This window comes from Strix aluco, chromosome 3 (assembly GCF_031877795.1).
Source record: "Strix aluco isolate bStrAlu1 chromosome 3, bStrAlu1.hap1, whole genome shotgun sequence".
Taxonomy (NCBI): domain Eukaryota; kingdom Metazoa; phylum Chordata; class Aves; order Strigiformes; family Strigidae; genus Strix; species Strix aluco.
In genome coordinates, this window is record NC_133933.1 from 57,258,621 (window position 1) to 57,280,397 (window position 21,777).

The 21,777-nt window shown below is 37.8% G+C and overlaps 1 protein-coding gene across 6 annotated transcripts in view; it reads left to right on the forward strand.

The window, feature by feature from the left end:
* Positions 1-21,777, forward strand: part of UTRN (utrophin) — a 387,283-nt gene that overhangs the window by 107,436 nt on the left and 258,070 nt on the right. For all 6 annotated transcript variants that reach the window (XM_074818672.1, XM_074818673.1, XM_074818671.1 and 3 more), the window contains 14 exons: positions 5,388-5,501; positions 6,350-6,505; positions 7,453-7,623; positions 9,816-9,995; positions 10,693-10,827; positions 11,329-11,478; positions 12,887-13,048; positions 13,385-13,513; positions 13,991-14,164; positions 14,779-14,934; positions 16,502-16,672; positions 18,553-18,732; positions 21,268-21,396; positions 21,540-21,710. In XM_074818672.1, the coding sequence (XP_074674773.1) occupies positions 5,388-5,501; positions 6,350-6,505; positions 7,453-7,623; positions 9,816-9,995; positions 10,693-10,827; positions 11,329-11,478; positions 12,887-13,048; positions 13,385-13,513; positions 13,991-14,164; positions 14,779-14,934; positions 16,502-16,672; positions 18,553-18,732; positions 21,268-21,396; positions 21,540-21,710 (2,178 nt within the window). The remainder of the gene's footprint in view (positions 1-5,387; positions 5,502-6,349; positions 6,506-7,452; positions 7,624-9,815; positions 9,996-10,692; positions 10,828-11,328; positions 11,479-12,886; positions 13,049-13,384; positions 13,514-13,990; positions 14,165-14,778; positions 14,935-16,501; positions 16,673-18,552; positions 18,733-21,267; positions 21,397-21,539; positions 21,711-21,777) is intronic.

The window sequence follows — 21,777 nt, forward strand, 5'->3', positions numbered from 1 at the left end:
GCTGTGCTGTTGAAGGCTTGATCCCACCAGGGGCTGAGTGCCCTCTATTGTGGTTGGTGTCAGATGCCCAATGAATTACTAGTTTGACGTATAAAATTGAAATTCCATATCTACTACAGAAAACCTGCTCCTTCAAGTGGAGCTTCTGTCAGCCATAATAAATTAGTACAGCCTGTTAAAAAAGGAAGTAGAGAAAATGCTTAGGTATAGTGAGTTTTCCAGTTCCAACAGATAGTCTCTAAAGTGTCAGGAAGGAGAGTTAAAGAATTAAGATTAATAAGCACTCTTACATATTTTTGTATATATACATACATATGTACACATATGTGAAATCCTGCATGACAGAAAATCCCAATGCTTTAAAAATGAAGGGATTAAAAGCAAGGTTATTTAAAGGGTATATAGATGTTTAACCCATTGTTAAAGAGGGGAGAGATAAGTGCTTAAGTAACTTAGCCAAGGTTGACTCAGTATTTACTGGTTAGATGGTTTTCTTTGTGTTTGCTTTAAGTATCTTCTCTAGACTATTAATATTCCTCTGGGGAGAGGAAAAAAATAATGAAAACTAAATATATCATGATTTAGCCTGTGGCAATATTATTGTGATCCAAAAGTTAAATAGGCACTAACCATTCTTCAATATCAGCTTGAAAGCATAAGCTCATCAGAGCAGTATAAAGCCCAAATATAGTGCCTTTTTTCCTAGAGTAATGTTTAACTGGGCTTTAAATAATTTTCATATTTTCATTTTCATATTATATTTTAAACTTCAAAAAGCAAGAAGGTTTTTTTAGAGATTCTGTCTCTCGGAATGAAGCCACATGCACATTAACTAACAAATCTGTATTTTAGGGTGTGGAATTATTTACATTCTTTTCCATTTAACAGAGTATGTATCACAATTTATAAACATAAGCAACTTGCTGTGTGAACTCTCTTCAGAGCACTGGTGCCATGCATGCACACCACCACCTTTTCTCAAAAGTTTCCTGCAGTTTTGCTCTCCCCTCCCTCTGAAGCAGAAAACTGTTCTTTTATTTGAAAGTGGATTCAAACTTCAAACGAAGTGGCTTTTGTGGGTTGTTTGATTCTTTTTATTTTAAGCCAGACAGAATCTTTAATGACTACTCAAGTGTAGACACATGTGTTTAAACTGAAATTTATATTGGTAAGACAAGCTAATTGACTTGCATGATGTTGCAGTGACAGTTGGACAAGCCATTGCTGATTATGGTTCAGAAATTAGTAAAATCCTCAAGTCGTCTTTTTTTTTTCCCTAACCCGCAAAGCTGGAAGAAGCCCTAGTAGGGGTAATGGATTGTAACTAAATGACAGTTAAAGAGCAGAGTGCACACCCATGCTTAGTTTTACTAAAGTTTTACTTGGGGAAGAAGGCTGGAGGGGAAAAACTTCCTCCTGCTCATAAAGTGTTATTCACTAATTATTTTTTTTCAGGACATGAGCTGCTCCTAGAATTGCACGTGTGGGGGGTGTGTGTGTCTGAATAGCATAGATACGGTAGCCCAGTCTAGGCTAGTGAACTTACAAGTGGAAGCCACAAGCCAACCTATGAATAGGAGGTGGAATTGCACATAGAAAAATATGTAATTGTTTTATATAACAGTTTTGTGTAATAATGTTAGGCTGTATTACTTGAAGCATAAAGATAACAGCTGCTACTGCGCCCCCCGCCCCCCACCCCCCCCCCCCCCCAAAAAAAAAAACCAAACCAAAACCAACCAAAACAGCCCAACCAAAAAAAAACCCCCAACCCCAGGTTCAGGAACATGTGTACTTGTGTACCTACATTTGAAAGAATTTCTGCTTTTAGTCCAGTTCCTTCAAATCCATCCTTCTGTAGCTACTTGCAGCAGCCTGTGGGATGATGTGGAGCTGTGGAGGAGCTGATGCTGCTGGTCAGCAAGAGCTGAGTGCCCGAAGTGAGGTGGCTGGTCCAGGAGCTTAAAAGAAATTAACTTTTAAGGCGTAGCGAGGCCCTTGGTGATTACTTTTCAGCAACCACCTCCTCATTAATTTTTCTCCTGACTTTGACCTAAATGTACAATATCCCACTGTGTCTCATTCTCTTTCCTTCCCTCTCTGGTTATACTTAGTTATTTAGCATGACAGAATAAATATTTGGCATGTAAGCCTGCCTCAATGTCCTTTGTGTAACAACTTTCTATCAGTCTTGTTCTTCAAATGATTGCAGCTTTCCAGTTGCCTTGATTATCTGTAGCTACACTGAGCAAGACCTACTTACCTCATCAGTTTTAGCAGCATTTTTTACTCCCTTAATGTCTTGTAAGTGCAGAACTCTTCTTTTTTCTGTGCTTGAATCATGTTCAGTTGAGTGGTCTGTACATGCACCTGCTTTCCTAAATCACAGCTGTGAAGAATGTCTCCTGAAAACTGAAATTCTCTCTCATGTTTAACTGAGTAGGGTACATATGTGCAGTGTTAGCATAGCAGGTTTTTATTTAGTAATCAATGATTCTGTTTTTTCAGCCAAAGGTGAAGTGCCCTGTTTTCCATAGCTGTTCAAAGTGATGTTAGTACCACCATGTATATGAAGCACTCACTGATGGAAGATGTGGATTTTTATGCCCATGGGAATTATGAAGAGCTATGGAGAGCAGAGCATTGAAGCCATGCACTGTTGTATAGATTTGAGAACAGAATTTTGTCCTGAGATGTTAAAATTTTCCTGTTAACATAAAAAGTACAAAAGCTGAAAAAGAAATTAAAGCAGAATAGACAATGGAAGTAATTATTAATTAATTGAAAATGAAAAGAAATACATCATGGTGCTATCTGTAGAAATATGGGGCTTACAGTGGGGGTGTTTTCTCATTAACCGAATTAAGTACACAGTTCCTGTATTTTCCAAATGTTTCAAAGCTGTCAGTGGATGGACAGTCATCTATTTATATTCTCTTATTTTTCCTTTTGAAGAAGTGGTACTAATCTATACAGAGATTTTTGTAGTCTAGCACTTTATTCATAAAAATGAGAATGTAGAGCAAGTTGAATAAAAATGTTGTGGATGGCATTGGACAGATCAGGATGGAGCCTGCACTGCAAGAAAGATTGATACTGGAGAATGGGTATATGGTCCTGGTGCAGACACTGAATGGCCTGGTACTGGAGATGTGATACCAGAGACAAGATTATTTTGGAGAATGGCTGGGCAGGATCTCCTTGGTTAAGAGAGGAGATGAAGTGTCTGGCTATTAAAGGAAACACAATAATTTAAAGTGGAGGAGAAAAGAAAAAAAAAAAAGAGTATGTGAATGATAACCCTTGGAGAACATGTGGTCATGTGCAACTACACACAAGTGTTGTTTTATTTTTAATGTTTCTTTTTTTCCTAATTCATCTTTAAAAACAGGCATTTCCCAAAACAACACTGCTCACATTTAGGTTTTTGAAAAGAAACTGAACATAAGTATTCTAATTTTAACAGTGAGCAGTGCTTAAAAAATGTCCTTGTTATTCTGATGAGCAAGTCAATGGCAGATCTGCCTGTGGGTCCTGCTGTTCAGGTGATTTCTACAAGAAAATTTCTGTATCGTGTAGTCTCTGTTATCATACCTCTAATAATGCGTGGCTTGCTGTGTCTCTGATTATCTATCATCTTCACTTCTTTTAAACCTACTGCATGGCCGTACATCATGTGACTTTTTTCTAGGAGTGAACAAGATAAAATTCAACATGTGATCTTTGTTCCTGTCTGGAATAAATTTTAGAAACTGGTCCAGTGTTTTAGTTCATGTGTAAAAATTGTGAGCTCTTGTACATCAACAACCTACACTGGGTATTTGACCATCGGTAATTCTTTACCTGCACAGTGCAGGAGCATTTACCTCATTAAACTTCTATAGACTTGGCTTGTGATTCAGCAAGTTATTGAAATGTGTGCCTAACTTTGAGTAATCCCATTTAATTCACTTCAGCTACTTATTTAAGTAGCTTACTGTAAGCAAGCTAAATTAGGTATATGCTAAAATGCCTTGTCAAATGGCAGCCTTTATAAATATGTATTTTTTACATTAAGCCATGGTTCACTGTTAAGCCTCCTGGGTTCTGTGTTTTTGGAAAATGATTTTCAGGCTAATCAGCTGCGGGAAATTCCCCCAAAATGGAAAAGGAATGAAGAAAATATCATGATTTTTGACCTCTAATGGTAGCATTGGCCTAAAAATAAAGATGATCTTAGTCTAATGGGTTTTCATTAGTGCAGACATTTTTTTGTGAAGCAGTGTGTAACATTGATTTTGAAAGAACTGTTACTGCAAGGGTTTTAAGGAATTGAAGTATGTGCTTTCTTTGACATGCAGAGTAGAAGGTGAAGCTGATGAGCTTTGACTCCGCTTCTCAATAACAGTGCGCTGTGATGATGACTGTGTCAGAATAAAAAGATTGTCTATTAAAAAACCTGACCAAACAGTCCAAAAATGTTGATTAATAATATAGTTGAACTTTTTTTAAAAAATGACAGTCATATAACTCAGTTGAACCAGGACAAGGGAAAACTTCCTCCCTGTTCTAAGTTTGTGGTGGTTTTGTTTGTAAGGGTGATTGGGAACATCCACAGTTGAATGGGAAGGAGATGACAACGCTCTTGTCTCCCTCCTCACTAACCTCATCACAGGATATAAGGCAGCTGCCAAATATTAAGTCAGATAAGTCTGAGATTGTGTATGTATTTACTTTTCCCCCCCTGTGCATTTCTCTAGTGAGTACAGTAGCTGCTGTTGGCCTCAAACAGCTAGATTGTTTTTGCTGGTTAGTCTAATCCTCTGTGATATTTTCCTTTTATGCCTGTATTTCTCTGCAAGGTGAATGGCTTTCCTAGCATAGCTTCTACCTGTCAGGTATGTTTAGCTTTCTCCCTTCTCTTCTCCCCACATATTTCGATAGGGCCCTCTGTTTCCTTGGAATGCAATATGTCTCTCGAACAAGAGTGGTGGAAGCAGTTGTACATGGTTTGTGTCATCAGCAAAATGCTGTTCCCAGCCTTCAGTCGGGTCCTTCATGTGAAGGGTAGCCACATACATCTTGAAGCCATGCTTGCCTCTTTACTCGATCCTGCATTTCTGTGATAGCCTGAAGCAGCACAGTGTCAATTAAACTATGCTGTGGCATGGATGGGAGACTATCACTGCTGAATTTAATTTTCAAGTGAATTTGAGAACAGAGAAATTGGGGAGGGGGGGGGAAGGCAAACAAGGAAAACCAAAAATTAAACTAAAGGTGGTCTGATTCAAAACTAAGGTAGGGCTAGCAGCTTGTAGAATATTGACTCTGCTAGAAGTTGAAATGTGACAGTCGTACATTCTTCATCACAGCATTGTTTCAGCTCTTCATTACTGTATTTGATTTAGGCTGATTCAAAAGTTGTTCAGAAGTGGATGGATGGTGTAAAAGACTTCTTAATGACAGAAAAGGCTGTTCAAGGAGATACTGAAGGACTTCAAAGACAACTTGACCAGTGCACAGTGAGTTTTGCTCTTTTAAGGAATCTTTTGAAATAAATGACTAACATATCTTTTTTTATTGTTTTGCTTGTATTATTAAATAACTCTCCATGACATATTCCATAAAGACTGCCAGAAAAATTGTCTTATCTTTCCTCAGGGCACATTTTAATTGGTTCCTTGTGTGTAGCCATAACACTCTGTACTTTTCAAAGGTCTTCACTATATTTGCAAATACTCATCTACAAGCTGACATTATTTCCTCTGAAAATGTTTATATATTTTTCCCAATTTTGTGATTAGAGAATTTAATCTGTGAGTCAAAAGTACGTTCTGCATTCAATTCCCAAGGGCAATAAAAATAACAAGCAACTGACTCTGAAACTACTAGGGTTTAGGAATTGTATGTGCCTAACAAGTAAGATTCCTTCCTAGTCAGTGGCATGTAATGATCACAAATAGGTAGAATTTTATCTTTATAATAAGTAATTACAGTGTACTTTCAAATATTTGTTTCTGGGAGAATACGCATCTGAAGTATGCCAGAAAGATCAGGGTATTTAGTGCACCTAATCTTCAAGCTTCAATTGTTCTGTTGTTGACATTTGTCATGTGAGAACATTCGTGCTATGTATGGTAATCTGTATTTTGTTTTTTAGTTGCATAGTTCTGATGTTTCGGGCTACTGAAGGACTGTTTTAAACTGTCTGGTATTGAACACAGCATCGACTTTTTTTTTTAAATTGAAAAGCTACTTTTTAATTGAAGTTTCTGTGAAATAATTAAAAAATAAAAAATTATTGGTATCCTATGAATCTATGTAATGTCTTGCTAAAGAAGAATGTTCATTTTCTCTGATATGTGCTCAGGTGTTTGTCAACGAAATGGAGACAATTGAACCATCACTGAAAGAAATGAAAGAAGTAGAGTCTGCTTTAAGAGCTCAGCCTATTGCAAGCATAAATACTTGGGCAAAGTCTAGGCTAGTAGACTGTCAGACTCAATGGGAGAAACTGAGCAAACAGGTGAGTTCTCCATATGTTGCTCGTGCTTGTTACTGCAGATGTTTGATGGTGAAACAAGTAAAACATACTCATCCCACTGGTTCCCTGCTTCACCTCTGCACCATCCTACCAATGGCACACAACCAAAGTGGCTGCAATCCAATTTAGCCCAGTGAATCCTTCAGAAGTGCAAATATGTTAGGGGATACCTGTGCAACAGTAGTTTTGCTTGAATACATGCTCTTCTCGGTACCTAACTGGAAGGAGCACAGGAACTCCTTTTAATTGTTTGTAACTAAAAATTTATTTGTTCACTTTGCCTCATGCTGTTCTTTCTGGGGTGGGTAGGAGAGAAGTCTGACCTTTTTGTTCTGTTGTTCCTGAAATGTGGATTATTATTCTGGCTCCATGTAATTTCTGCCTGCTTCCAAGAAGCTTTAAAAAATAAATGGCTATAAATAGATTACCACTTCAGTCTGGTGTATTTGGTTGTTTCTTTTGGGTGGAAGATTTCTACTGTCTGTAGAAACATACTTCTTCAGTTGCGATGCCTGGCGAGGATCCGTGCTGGAGAACCTTGCTGTTGATATAGAATCCAGATTGCCTGGGTTGTGGAAAGAAACGAGGCCTGAAGGGTGTTTTAGTGCTCTGTATAAAGATAAATCTAACTTCTGGGATCAGAGAGGTTTTTTTCCTATCTGACTTTTTCCAGGGATTGTTACCAGTTTACATGCAATGAAGAGAAAAAGGTCATTCTTCTCCTTCCCTCATCTCTAGATTTTGTTGATTTGATAAAAAGGGGATCATGAGTTTGTGTGTGTGTGTGTGTGTGTAAAAGTCTTTTGTTAATTAAAAAGGCCTGAAAATGTTTTGGTAGTAAAATGTTTTAAGAAAGACTTGTGATTTTTCATATATACAAGGACATTTAAGTAACAAAACTGCTGTTTCTTCCTCCACTTGGTTTCTAGATCGTTAGTCAGAAAAATCGCCTGTCTGAAAGTCAGGAAAAAGCTGTAAATCTGAAGAAGGATTTGGCAGAGATGCAAGAATGGATGACCCAAGCTGAAGAAGAATATTTGGAGAAAGATTTTGAATACAAGTCCCCTGAAGAGCTAGAGAATGCGGTGGAGGAAATGAAGGTCAGGAATACTAGGTCATTGTAGAGACCCGATTAAAGTGAAACAAAATTTAATGGCTTTGGAGGTTGACCTTTTGTGGAATTATTATTTACGTGGAAAGGAGCTCAGGTCATGACAAGATTAGTGGTATTTTTCAGCTTTGCTTTGTGGAATTTTTTTTTTTTTTAAAGCACAAACTATAAAAGCAGATGTTCTATTTGGCCATGAGGGGTAGGGATTTCATAATGAATAGCAGCTTGCCCAGCTGTTGAGCCAGGCTTGCTATCTATAGCATATTAAACACTAAGAATATGGAAAATTGTTGCAGGAGACGAAACTTGAGGAAAAAAAGAAAAGGTGATATTATATCTGTGTAAATTAGTGGCTGTGAAAACATATTCTCCTGCTTCTAGCTGTTAGGCTTCAGTTTCTTGTCCCCTAGAAATAGTAACTCCACATTTAGAAAAGCAATTTCAAACAGTGATGCTGGTCCCTGCTTCTCTAATTTTGGGACTAGTGGCTGAAAAAATGGAGAGGAAGGAGCTATTTTTGTCTCATTATAAATTACTGGTTGAATAGATAATTTTCTTGGATGTATGTGCAGAGTAAACAATAATTCTTTCTGCTTTTAAATCTGAGAGTTCAGACATATCTTCACAAATGTTTTTACTTGTATGCACATTATTTAAATGAGTATCCACTACACTGTTACTTGATGGAGCATAAAATAAAGAATTTTTTGTCCCTTACAAGTGCTTTGACAAATCTATTTGAAGCTTTGAATTGTTCTTTTTTGAAGGGGCTTTCTGAGCAGTCTTTAACAAGTGTTTTAATATATTCGTGTCCTTTGAAGCCATTTGAGATCATATAGTCTGACAGCCTGCTGAACACAAGCCACGAAAAGAACGAACCTCCTTTTCATTGGCAAATCTGAGAGATTGAGCACATTTACATTTGTCAAATCCAGATTATATTCTGTAACTTTCAATTTGGCAGATATGTCAGTGAGCCAGTAAGCTTACTGTAACACTTGCATATCCTCTTTCATTTGCAGTAAGAATATTATGTTGGGACTATATATTTAGGACTGGGAAAGAACACTGTATATTTGACTAAGAGCATTTTTGCATAAGGTTTAGAAAAACTTTTAAGCTTGCCTAATTCTACTCTCACTTGAACAGAGTGGAACTCCTGCTGACATTTGAAGGAGCAGGTTTAAGATGAGGCTAGGTGGTTTTGATAATGCTGCCATAAAATAATATGTTCCCCAGATTTTCCATTCTTTGACCTTCTGTTAACTGGCATTTTTTTTGATTGCCTTACATTTGGAAGACATCTTGAACAATATGTGCAACAATAATACTGTCATGTACTAAATTCTACCATAAAGTACAGTGCCTTTATATATGAAAGGTACTTCAACTTCATAAAACTGTCTTTGAAACCTGAAGAAAGAGAGATATGGGACAGTCTCTATTTCTGGAGCCTTCTAGTTGTCTCAACAGACAGGTTCAGACTGGTCTGCATGATCTGTCTTCCAGCTGTCCTGCTTCCTGAATTCTGGTTAGGGCAAAATTTGACAACTGATAATATGATTTCTTCAGGCCTGTGTGTTAGTTGTACTGTGCTTATCCTGTACTTTTGTTACCAAACTCCAAGTGCAGTTGGGTTGAAGGAATTCTTCTGGTTGTCTTTTTCACATGTTCCTCCAGCACACCCAGCAGCCACGGGAGAGGTTCCAACTTTGTAGTTGCACGTGTCCTGGGTAATTACATCATCTTTCCTGGATAAGCTTGGGAGACAGTTAACTGAACTCTGAAAATCATAACTTCTGTAAATTCACCCTACCTTTTTCTCCCGATATGCTTGTTTTTAGCAAACCTCTTTTTTTCTGGTTCATTTCCCTTTTTCATATCTGTATGCTAGGGTATAAATAGCACTGAACTTAATCTTTTTTGTTTGGAGTTACAGATTTATAATGAACAAACCATAAATGGTAAATATGTCAGTATGTTTAATAAAATAGTATTTTTCAACACTTACTAACATAAACTGAATTCCATGCAAGTCAGTGCCGTATCTTGTTGTGCTCAGACCCAAGAATATTTTCACAGCAACACTTCCAAGGTTAAACTGCTGATCTTGGTTTGAGTGGTGAATAGTTGACTGTGTGGCAATTGAGGACTGATTGTGTAATACATTTCTTTGGGCAGAGAGCAAAGGAGGATGTGTTGCAGAAAGAGGTGCGGGTGAAGATTCTCAAAGACAACATCAAGATGTTGGCCACCAAAGTGCCGTCTAGTGGTCAGGACCTGGCAACCGAGCTGAATGTTGTGCTGGAGAACTACCAGCTATTGTGCAATCGGATCCGGGGGAAATGCCACACTTTGGAGGTAAGAATGATAGCTCTCAGCTTAGTAAAACAGAGGCAGGTGGCACAAGAGGAATGGAGAAGGACACTGAAAATATCCAGTTTTGTCACTGAATCCAGTAGCTTCAGCACAAATGCATTTTGCTGTGGCTCCTTTCCAAGATTACTTTCCCTTGAGATGACATTCTTGGAATCCATGAGACACCATCTAACTTTGCTTTTATAATTTGTATTGTAAGCAACACTTGTGCAAATAAGTAATCTCGTCTTATAGCTCTGTTATCCATCCATCCATGTGTCTTTCAAAACAACAAAAATAACTTCTCAGAGATTAAAGGTTGAAATACGATGATAATTAGAGCATGTTGATTATAGTTTGGGGTAGGTTGTGTATGTCCTGTCTTTCAAGAGGAGTGGATGCATTTTGTTACATTCTTTGTAACAGTTGTTACAATCTAAATCATTACAAGAATCTGGATGTTGGTGATAATTTTAGCGTGAGTGTAAAGACTGTGTATTTAGCAGCAAGATAAAAGAAAATATGCAATAGTTGCAGGTTTTTCTGTCTAGAACTTACTGTGCCATGGCATGCTTTTGAATATTTTCTGCTTGCCTATTTTAGGTGAATGTCTCAAACATAATTTCTTGAAGCTATTCATATGGTATATGAGCTATGCCTGGCATTCTAGGCTAATTTATGTTTTTTCTGTTGTTCCTAGGAGGTGTGGTCCTGTTGGATTGAGTTGCTTCAGTATCTTGATTTAGAAACAGCTTGGCTAAACAATCTGGAAGAAAGGGTGCAAATGACAGAAAATCTGCCTGATAAATTGCATGCTGTCAATGACGCTCTTGAGGTATTGTAGTCATTCTATCTAATTCGTAAGTTTTCAGATAGCTCCATTTAAAAAAACAAATTCTACACTTCAGTGGAATACTGAAATGTGTTGAATATTCTGATTCTTCAGGTTAAATGAACATTACTCTGAATCTGGAATGGATATTTGTAAGATCCTCCACCAAAAGCTGAATTTTGCTGTACATGATTGTGCCATACTTGGTACCATGATAAAATTGTATGCTCTCCCCTGTCCTGTATGAATTGATTAATTCCTTCCAGCACTATAGTATGAAATGATGTGAATATGTGAGAAGTGCTGTGAAGTTCAATTATCTAAAGCAAAATGACCACTGTATTTGTCTGTGTCATCATGGATTAAACTATAACTAATTCATGCTTTTAGAGCACTCTCAAGACATTTGAAGTGTAAAACTTCTGTGCATGCAGCCAGATTTCCACCTCTGAAAATGCAGTAATATTCAGTGTCTTAACCTTTAAAACTTTCTCTGCTAATTAGTCCCTGGAATCTGTCCTGCGTCATCCGGCTGATAATCGAACCCAGATTCGGGAACTTGGGCAGACACTGATTGATGGAGGGATTCTTGATGACATCATCAGTGAAAAATTGGAGACTTTCAATGCCCGCTATGAGGAATTGAGTCATTTGGTAAGAATTTGGGGGCGGGGTTGAAGTAGACTGGGTTTTTCAGCTCAGTGGCCTGAAATGATTCTTATTAGATACCTGAATTCATAGCTGCAGGACTGCAATACAGGACAAGAGGAGAAACCTTCACAGTGTTGTCAGTTGTTTTCAATTTGGAATAATGCCCTGTGAGAAAGATGCTTGTTTTTTCCTGACTTGAGTGAGGTTTTGTTTTGCACACTTGCACAACTTTGCGCTGCGGGGACCCCTGGTATTTTTCCAGGTAATTTTGACAAAAAGGCAATTTGAATCTCAAGGGGGACAGTTCAATAACTGAGGTTAATATTCCCTTCCTACTGCCATAAATACTGGTGAGCTGCACACTAACTGTAAAAATGAGGAACATGAATAAGAGACATTTTCACTCTTTGAAATAGCTAGGAAGAAGTCACACTGAAATAAGGAACAGAAGGAAAACATTCTTCTCATTCTCCATCTATTACATTGTCCCTTTCTTCTCATTCTTTAATTAAATCTAGAAAAGATTAGACAAGTAGAGGAAGACTAGCTGTATTTCAGCTTGCATAAATTTGTAACTTGTGTTCTGTATCCCGGTAATAAAGGCCCATGCCAAATTGTAGAATGGGAGTGTTTTTCTGTCACTGCCAAAGTGCAGTCACAGAGGGAGTTTCAGTTCATCCTAATTACAGTGAGCAACATGAATGCAGTGCCCTCAGCTGGGGGCTATGTGCTGTCATTTAAGTTAGCATTCACTATTGTTTTTCCTGTTACAACAGTATTTATTGCTATATAAAAATTATCTGCTTTGGCAGCTGCAGCACTGACATACTGGGATGTTGACAACTTTCCACATTTTTTGTGTGTGTATGCACCCATTGGTCTGTGCATGTGTTGATAGTGTGGAATTTGTGGTCCCATGCAAGTAGTGCTGTTTCAGATGAACTTAGAAGTTTTGCTGTTGAAGGGAGAGGCAATGGAGGGAAAGAACTGTGAACCTCTGTTTTCACACTGTAAGAGTTTATTGTTTTGAAAGAAAATGTGCAAGTTTACACATCAAACAATACTAATCTGTAGTGTACTACGAAGTCCCTGATTCCCATTGAATAGGTAGTTCTTGAAACCTGTATGTTTTTAACAAAATACTTTCTTCTGAGGTGATAGGAGACACCTGTTTTCACTATCCTGTGTATCTAGCAGCAAAACTCTCCTGTGCCACTGCTTGTCAGCTACTGGTATGAATCACAGCAGGCTTCAGAAATTGCTGCCTTCTAAGGCTTGTTTTTGCTCTTTTTAAACTGTCCTCCTGCATAGGATTTTTTGGGTCTCCCCCACCTTGTTTTGATATATAAAATTTAATATCATTCATATTGAATTACTGTTCCATCTTGTCTTACCTTTCTGTCCCACTCAGGCAGTGAGCCGGCAGATCACGTTGGAACAGCAGCTTCAGACCATGAGAGAAACTGACCACATGTTGCAGGTCTTGCAGGAAAACTTAGCAGAGCTGGATAGACAGCTGACATCTTACCTGACTGATAGGGTAGATGCGTTTCAGATGCCCCAGGAGGCCCAGGTATTCCACTATGGCTTTTCACTACAAAACATTTTGAAATATCTCGTGTCAGTGCTCAGCCTAGACTTAATAATCCATGAAGGCTTCATTTCAGTCCTGTGCTGATGTACTAGGTGATATCTTCTGTAATCTCAATTGTTCTCCTGTTTTAAGAAGGTTGTATTGAATAACGATCTTAATGGCTTTCAATTTAGAAACCAGAGCCCGAATATTTAAAATAAACCTGGTAGTGTTTAACTTTTACAGAGTGAATTTACTTCTGCTGGGTAGTAGGTGGTATGCAAGTTCCTCTCCCTCTCTGCAAGCAATTTTGTAACATTTTTTTTTTCCTGGCAGAAAATTCAAGCTGAGATTGCAGCTCATGAATCCACCTTAGAGGAGCTCAAGAAAAGTTCTCGCTCTTTCCCTCCTGCTTCTCCTGAATGCAGGTCTCCCCGTGGTGGAACTCAGCTGGATGCTTTGCAGGTAAAAATGAGAGTGGCACTAAGAATTTATATGTGAAGAGCGTCTGGTTTTCAATTACACACTGTTATTGTCAGCCTGTAAATTGCTTGGTGCGGTCAACTGAATCTCAGAAGTAAATAGTGTATGCTTTTATGTGCTTTTCATTAGGAAACAAACATCACTAGATGAATTGAATAAGGAAGTTTAAGTTTCGTAAGTATTGTGGGATAAATGCTGAAAGTCAGAAAGTCTCTGTATTTTAGTAGAATGGATATTTTGAAACTGTATCATACGAAATTATAGCTCTCTTGCACCTCAGGGTAGAGATTAGGCATAGGTGATGAAATTTGGCTTGGCAAGTAGAGTTGCCATGTATACTGAGTTGTGGTGACAGGAGAGGTGAGTTAGAATCTGTGGGGGCAGATGCTTTAAATGTTATATTCTGCAGTGCAGATAGTAAATCTAAACAATATTTTAACATAATGTTCATTAAAACAGAGAAAACTCCGTGAAGTATCTACAAAGTACCAGCTTTTCCAGAAACCAGCCAATTTTGAGCAGCGCATGTTGGATTGCAAGCGGGTGTTGGATGGTGTAAAAGCAGAACTTCATGTCTTGGATGTGAAGGATACTGACCCAGATGTAATCCAAGCTCATCTGGACAGTTGCATGGTAAGTATGCAATGTTCTTAACTCATGCTTGGGGGTATGTGTTTCTTCTCTGATTCTTCTTGCCTAAACCTTCTCATGAGGAAATTTTCCTTCCTGATGGAAGAGTCCTGATGGAACTGTTACAACCCTTTGCAAAATGCCAACAGAACAATTGATAATTTAAAAACTCTAATTCTTCTGGGTGAGAATGTGGACATAAAAGTAGTGGATTGCTGATCACAGATGTGGTGGAATGGCTGAGTTGTTCATAAACAACTCCTTTCCCTGGCTCATCCTCGTGTTTCAGAGAAGCATCACTCCAGGGGCAAGTTTGCTTGGTTCTCAGTATTTGAACTACACTATGCATAAGATCAAGTACAGATCACAATGTCAGCCTTGCCACATGTGATGTTATGGAGTAAACACTGCTAAATTATTGGGATAATTCTTTTTTTGGGTGAAAAGTAAAACTATAATAAAATATGGAACATCAGGAGTTTGAAATCTTGGCAGACATTGCTCTTAATCGGAAGTTCAGAGTTTAAGTGCAATCTGATGGTCAGGTCCCCAAATGAAGCGAAGTCTGAAAGTCTGCACGACGAATCGATTACCGATACATGTATTTATGTTTTTAGAAACTCTATAAGACCCTCAGTGAGGTGAAATTGGAGGTTGAAACTGTCATCAAGACAGGAAGGCAGATTGTACAGAAACAACAGACAGACAATCCCAAAGGGATGGACGAACAACTGACAGCACTGAAATTTCTTTACAATGACTTGGGGGCACAGGTAAGAAAAGCAAATGTACATATGAACATTTGTCTGTATGTAAGTTCCCTTCTAGTTGTTTTGATGTCAGATGCTGTTTTAACTTTGATTCTGAAGCTGATACAGTATAGGCTAGATATAGCTATCCTGCTATATTCAGGAATGTTCAGTTGAGAGATTAAAGATTATGTATAACAATCCTGTAGTTGTACAAGATCCCTCTGCTCACAGGGTGTTCCTGAAGGGGAGGTAGCCTCGAAGAAAGGAAGGTTCACAGAGCTTTCATCATCCTGGCAAAGCTGGCCTGCTATTTGTTACAGTCTTTGAGCACTGTTGTACCTTCTCTTGTCTGTAAACCAGCCTGCAAGATAATTTATTTATCAAATAGTCATACGAGAAATTTGAGTCTATATAAATTTTTTTAGGAGGTGTCATGATGGTTTCTAATCGTGATCCATCTAAAGGGTTGCTCTCAGTATGAAGTAGAAAACGCAGGAACCTGTATTTCCTATGAACTGCATTAAATATTGGTTTGAGTAATTTTCATAATAATTCAATAGTCATTTACCCAAGTGAAATGTTTGAAAATGGTTAAACCCTTAGGGGGCAGGGGGAAAATAGTTTGTTTACCTACCTAAACTAAGCGAGAAGTCCAAGCAGACTGATGCCTGTTCAGTGCTCTGTGAATGAAGCTGTGGGTAAGTGGCCAGATTACATTGTTGGAATATCTTGAAATGGGCCCTAGGAAATACTTTACTGTTGTAAAGTGGAGAACATTCAAGAAGGTGTGGGTTCTAGTGGAACCTGTACATCTATAACTCGGAAAGCACGTAGACAAGAAATTGGGAAAGGACAGAAAGGCAGAGTTATTTGCAGTATAATGTTGTTGTTTTGTGTCTGAATTTATTTTTTTTAGATCTTCAGAGTGTGCATTATTTTGAATAAATACATGCAAACACTAAGCTGAGACAGAAGGCAATTTTTCGAAATGTCAGTTGATTCTGACTGCTATGGTTGAATTTATTCTCAAGTCTGTGTTAAAGTTTGACCAGACTAATTGTATAGCCAGTGAGAAATAGAATTGATTATACTGCAGCACACATCAAATTTCATCTTCACTTTACTGAGATGTTTTTAAGGGCAGACTACACTTTCAGTGAAATTCTTCTTTACAGCTTTCTGCTGGCAGGTCTATCAAAATACAAAAAGCAATTGAATTTTACCTGTGTGAGTTACTGACTGGATTCTGTATCCCCTTGAGTTTCAGTTAAAAGATCATAATAAACAAAGATTAAACATCAATTTGATGATTACTAGCTATAAATAAGTGGGTATGAAGGTTTCTTTGTCTCCTTTAAGTGTATCTTAATTTAAAATGATCCTATTTTTATATATTCTGGTTTGTACAGTAAGATGCAGATGTTTATAAATGATTTTTCTTTTCAGGGTCCTTCCCTAATGCATGACAGTCTTAAGATGCAAGGATTTTATATATTTGGGCAGATATTTTGGATGACTAGCACTTTTTGGTTTTGCTGTCTTTTAAAATCTAATTTTGTTTTCTCTTTTGTTTTTTACTTTTTTGTAGGTGACAGAAGGAAAACAAGACCTCGAAAGAGCATCCCAGCTGGCACGCAAAATGAGGAAAGAGGCTGCCTCTTTGTCAGAGTGGCTAGATAGCACTGAGGCTGAGCTCGTGCAGAAGTCCACTTCAGAGAGCTTGCTTTCTGATCTAGATTCAGAGATTGCATGGGCCAAAGTAAGCACGCTCTAAATAGCTGTAGAATAATTTTTTAACATTATGGCAATACTATGTAGAAGCAGCTGTGAATTTAAATCCTTGTAACTTGTTCCTAAATCTCTTACATAATGAAATTTTAGTAGATTCAGTAAATCGTATTCAGTACCTTAGTCTGATCTGTTTCATCTTAAGCATCTTGCCTCAAACTTAAATGGCCAGCAAAATATTAAAGATACTACTACGTATTTGGTGGTATTAGGTATTTAAGTGACTGTATCTCTAACACAGTCTGTAAGTATAATCTTAATTATCAGCAAATATACTTTTTGGCTAGATCAAATACTTTACTAGTAGAGCAAACTGAAAGTTCATTGACATTTTTTAATGAAAAATTGAGTTTGTAACTTTTAATTGAAACAACTTTGTCTTCAAAATTGTGACTTTGCAAAACAAAAAGCTCCTGTAATTCCTTATTTTTCATCTATAAATTGGAACTTCTCAGTGAAGCAGGCGAATGTGTTTATAATTATTCTGAAGGAAAGTAGCTACTCTTACTGTAGAAACTTGTATATGTATTAGTTGGAGTTTTGCATAAAGTGTCAGTTAATGCAGTTCAGCAATACTGGTCTTTCCAGTCATTTTCTGTCACCTTTTACTTTTGGAATAGGTCTGTGTGGAATCTTAAAACCTGAAATCTTGCAAAATTACAAGAACACCTAGTTATAACCAGTTCTCACCCTTCACTCAGGATTAGCAATTATTAGCATTACACTTCTGCTGTGGCAGTATCTCTAAGATTTCTTTCCAAGCAATCTTGTAAATACTTACTTACTATACATGTGTAAGCAATGCAAATAGTTCATGAACTATTACGCACCACCAGAGGACAAGCCCTTTATGTTGCATGCAAAGTTGTCCTTCCTGTCTTAAGGTGTTCTAGAGGCAATTTTAAAATGTATTAACTTGAGTATTTGTTTTGGTCTCTAAGATAAGAAGCTAAGATAAAATAATAAAGTATTTACTTCACAGATAATAAGATGTTCAGGGAGCTCCAGACACTAGTTGTGATTAACTGCATTCTTCCACACACTGTACACTGACATCAGAGAGCTTTTTTAAACAGCCAGATGTTAATAATAATTGATGATCTTGTATGGCAAGAGGTGCTATTTTCCACATGGAAAACATGTATTGATATTCAAGAGATGGCATGCTATAAATTCATATGTCAGTATGCATTCTTTCAAAGAAGGTGATTTTTTTTTTAGATTAAAAAAAACTATTTAAAAGCAGAGATGACTTGGAAAAAATATTGGAGCTAAAGATACATATAGTTACATATCTATGTATAGGTGATATAACAATAGGGCTTCTGGAATATGTAGCAAGTGAATTGAACATGTGCAGTAATGAGTGGTGGTGGTTCTCAAAAACGATTTGGCCTTGGCCTACCACTTTTCTCATTGTTGCCAACTGTAAAAGTACTTTAATATGAAAATATACAGAGAAATCCAAAGTGTCTCTTGAATATTGCATTCTCTGTGGTGCTTGACAGTGCAGGAAAGAACCTTTTAAGATTGGACCTGTGATGTGATGTGATGCATTTGCTTTACCTACATAATGAAAAGCAACTGTGGATATAAAACAACAAAACAGAAAGGTCTCAAGCTGTTATTCAGGACACTTACATGCATTGTGCTCTTGCTTCCTCTCTCTCATAAAAAGAGATTAGTATCTACAGAGAGTGAGTATAAACAGAAGGTGATTCTACTTGGTTTGATTTTTCTCAAGTGAAGATCATCTGTAATACTATTTGTTTCCTGTGGAGGTAAAAATCTGACTCCCTTGCCCTTGTGACAGGGAGCAGTGTGCAGTGTTAATGGCTCCTCTTGTTTCAGAATGTGCTGAGAGAGCTGGAGAGGAGGAAAGCTGATTTGAAGAGCATCACAGAAAGCTGCGCTGCACTTCAGGCTCTGGTGGAAGGCAGTGAGACTTCCCTGGAGGAGAAGCTGTGTGTCCTTAATGCTGGCTGGAGCAGAGTTCGGACCTGGACCGAGGACTGGTGTGACACCTTGTTGGTAAGCTGCGCATAAGAAATATTTAGGGTGGTTTTTTCCTCCACACCCTTGGAGCAGTTGCAGTTTTTGCTTGTCTCACTTTGTTGAGATGTGAAGCTTCCATGGTGCCTCATGAACTTAAATACAGAATGGCTGTCTGGTTACTTTGTAGATGGGGAGGTGAGTCAAGAGGTTATATATAATGTGCAAGGTGACTGTTTTGTAAGTGGTTTAGAGGTGCTGATAGGCATTGGTGCCATGCACTTGGTATTAGTGGCTATTGCTCAGTGACTAGGAGATGAAAATGCAGAATCTGTATGTGAGAGTGATGAAACTATGTAAATATCCCAGGAAGACCTAGTGGGAATAACCTGCTTAGTTGTAGAGAATAAAACTAAGTTTAACTTTTTTTTTTCTTCCCTCTTTTGCCTTTCTCTTCCTCCTGGCTTCAGTGCCAGGACTCTTTTCTGGGTTCTTACACTCCTTAGACTTTGCTATAACTCCTCTTTTCTATAAAAAATTCATCATACGCTTGGAGAACACCTTTTACCCATCTGTAGTTTTAATCTCTTTATCTTTCCTTTCTCCCTCCCTTTATGTGCCATCACATTACATTTTTAATCTTTAGTCCTTATTTAGAAATTTATCTCCTAGTACCTCTTCCCTGTTAGTGTTTTATCACTTTCTCCTTTGCTACACCAATAGTGCTAGCCTTTTGTGTCCACTTGTTATTTAGCTCCTAATACAATTCTTGCTACACTAGTGTGTAGAAGTAACTTTCTAAACTATCCTGAAAGGGGGCATCTACCATCCATATAGTCTGCATGTGCTATGGAGCGTACAAACATTCATAATGGATTTACTCATTAATCACAAACAGTGGGTTTACTCATTAACTGGTAGTAGCTGATTCTGCCAGATGAAAATGAGGGGAAAAAACCCACCATGTTATAGAAGTGTTGTTTGTTTCATAGCATGTTAATTAGAGCCTAGAAGTTAGATCTTGTGTTTTCTATGTAACTTTCTATAAGCTTGTGAATTTATTAATATAAGTAGAAAACAAAAGGAACTAGCCCAAAAAGTTTGGTTTCTGTGAGGCTGCTGCATGTGCTGCTCTTTATTCAGCCTGAAAGAAACCTCTGTGCCAGCTCCAGCATGAACAGAACACTTTTGTGTCAATAGATTTCCTTAAAGCCCAGATGATGGCTGTAAATTTAATGGGCTAACTTCCTAGTGGTGTTCAGCAAAGCACTTTGGACCCTCTGTCAGCCTATTGCTCTTTTAGACAGCCCATAACTGCAAGTGTTAAAGAATATGCCAACTTGGAGTTGAGGCCAACGGTGTCTGTTTGGCTGAGTAAATGGAAAACTAAGTGTATTATACAGCCTAAAGCTGCAAGTTTTGCTAAATGGATATGAAACAGTCTACAATTGATGCTAGCATCAAACTGATGTTTTCAGATAATTGAGGTATTTCTGTGTTGTTTAGCTAGTTATGAAGCTGAAGCTCCACCTTCAGAAGCCCCTGATACAGGCTGAAATTGTGGAAACTTTGGTGTGAGCCTTGTGCATCCTGTCCAGTGCCTGCTGCAGATCATGCTGTTTGTTTCATAATCCAGTGATGCCCATGTTAGTAGTCAGGTAGTTTACCCTTATTTGTAAGGATGATCCACAACTAAAAACATTCTAAATTATGTTCATGTCAGGTGATGAGTATTGTCCTTGTGCTGACTTCATCAGGTTAAATTGTTCTTTTTGGTAGGTGAAGATAGAAGTTTCTTCATGTTGATATAGAGAGCAATCATAGGCCTTCTCTCTTCCCTCCCCTCCCTTTGTTTTGTTAGTCTAAAAGATCAAAGCTTAGCTATCCTATTTTGGGTTAAGCAGCATGGTATTCTAATAGCTTTGTTTTGTCACACAGAACAATGTGGTGTTTCTGTCTGTGGTACCTAATGTTACAGCTTCTGACTGCCTATGAAAGCGTACCTAATTAACACATCTACAACGTGGTGACTTTTCTTAAGAGGAAGAAATATTTTAATGTAATCAGTAAAATATCAAAACTTGACTAATACAATTTGTAGGTTTTGGTGTAATCCCCTTTCAGTTAAAAAAAACCCCAACAACTACCACACATAACTTCTACTGTTTTATCTGCTAATGATAACTGAAAAAATCATGGGTTTTTTGGTCAGCTGAGATGTTGTGGTCTGGCTATAATGTTGTAATACATTGTCTTTAGTTGGACAAACCACCTCAGTTATTTCTGTTTCCCTTTATGAATTAGGAACAATAATATCGAAGGGTCTAGAATGAAAATTGAATGCTTGTAAATACTTACTGAATGTGAAAGGTACAACTTCAGTTGCAGTGTTCCTTTCCAAGGTGTATCCATAATGCTTTATTCCATTGATCTTTTTACTCGTAATAGTGGTTTTGGCAGGGTTGTCTTTTTTGGTGTGTGGTTTTTTATATGGGTGTGTTTGGTTTTTGTGTTGGGGTGTTTTGTGCAATTTAAGTTTCTCATATTAATACATTTTTTTAAATCTTTTTCCAGAATCATCAGAGCCAACTAGAAATTTTTGATGAAAATGTTGCCCACATAAGTACTTGGTTGTATCAGGCTGAAGCGTTGCTGGATGAGATTGAGAAAAAGTCAGCAAGCAAAAAGGAGGAAACTGTGAAGGTAGGAAATATCACTGTCAAGTAACCACTTCTGGATTCTAAATGAAGTCAAGTCAGGTCTGCTGCCTGTTTCTGTTTTGTTTTTTTTCAAATATTGTTTTCCTTTCCTAAGGGTAACCATTTGCTTTTTCTTTCACTTCTTAGCGCTTAACATCTGAATTAGATGATGTTAGCCTTCGAGTGGATAATGTGCGTGATCAGGCTATCATCTTAATGAATGGTCGGGGGGTGTCATGCCGTGAACTTGTTGAACCCAAACTGGCAGAACTGAATCGTAACTTTGAGAAGGTCTCTCAGCACATCAAAAGTGCCAAGGTGAGGTTGAGCAAGTCCCAAAACATGCTTGGGGGGTCTATGCCAAAATGATGGCAAATAGCTTTAG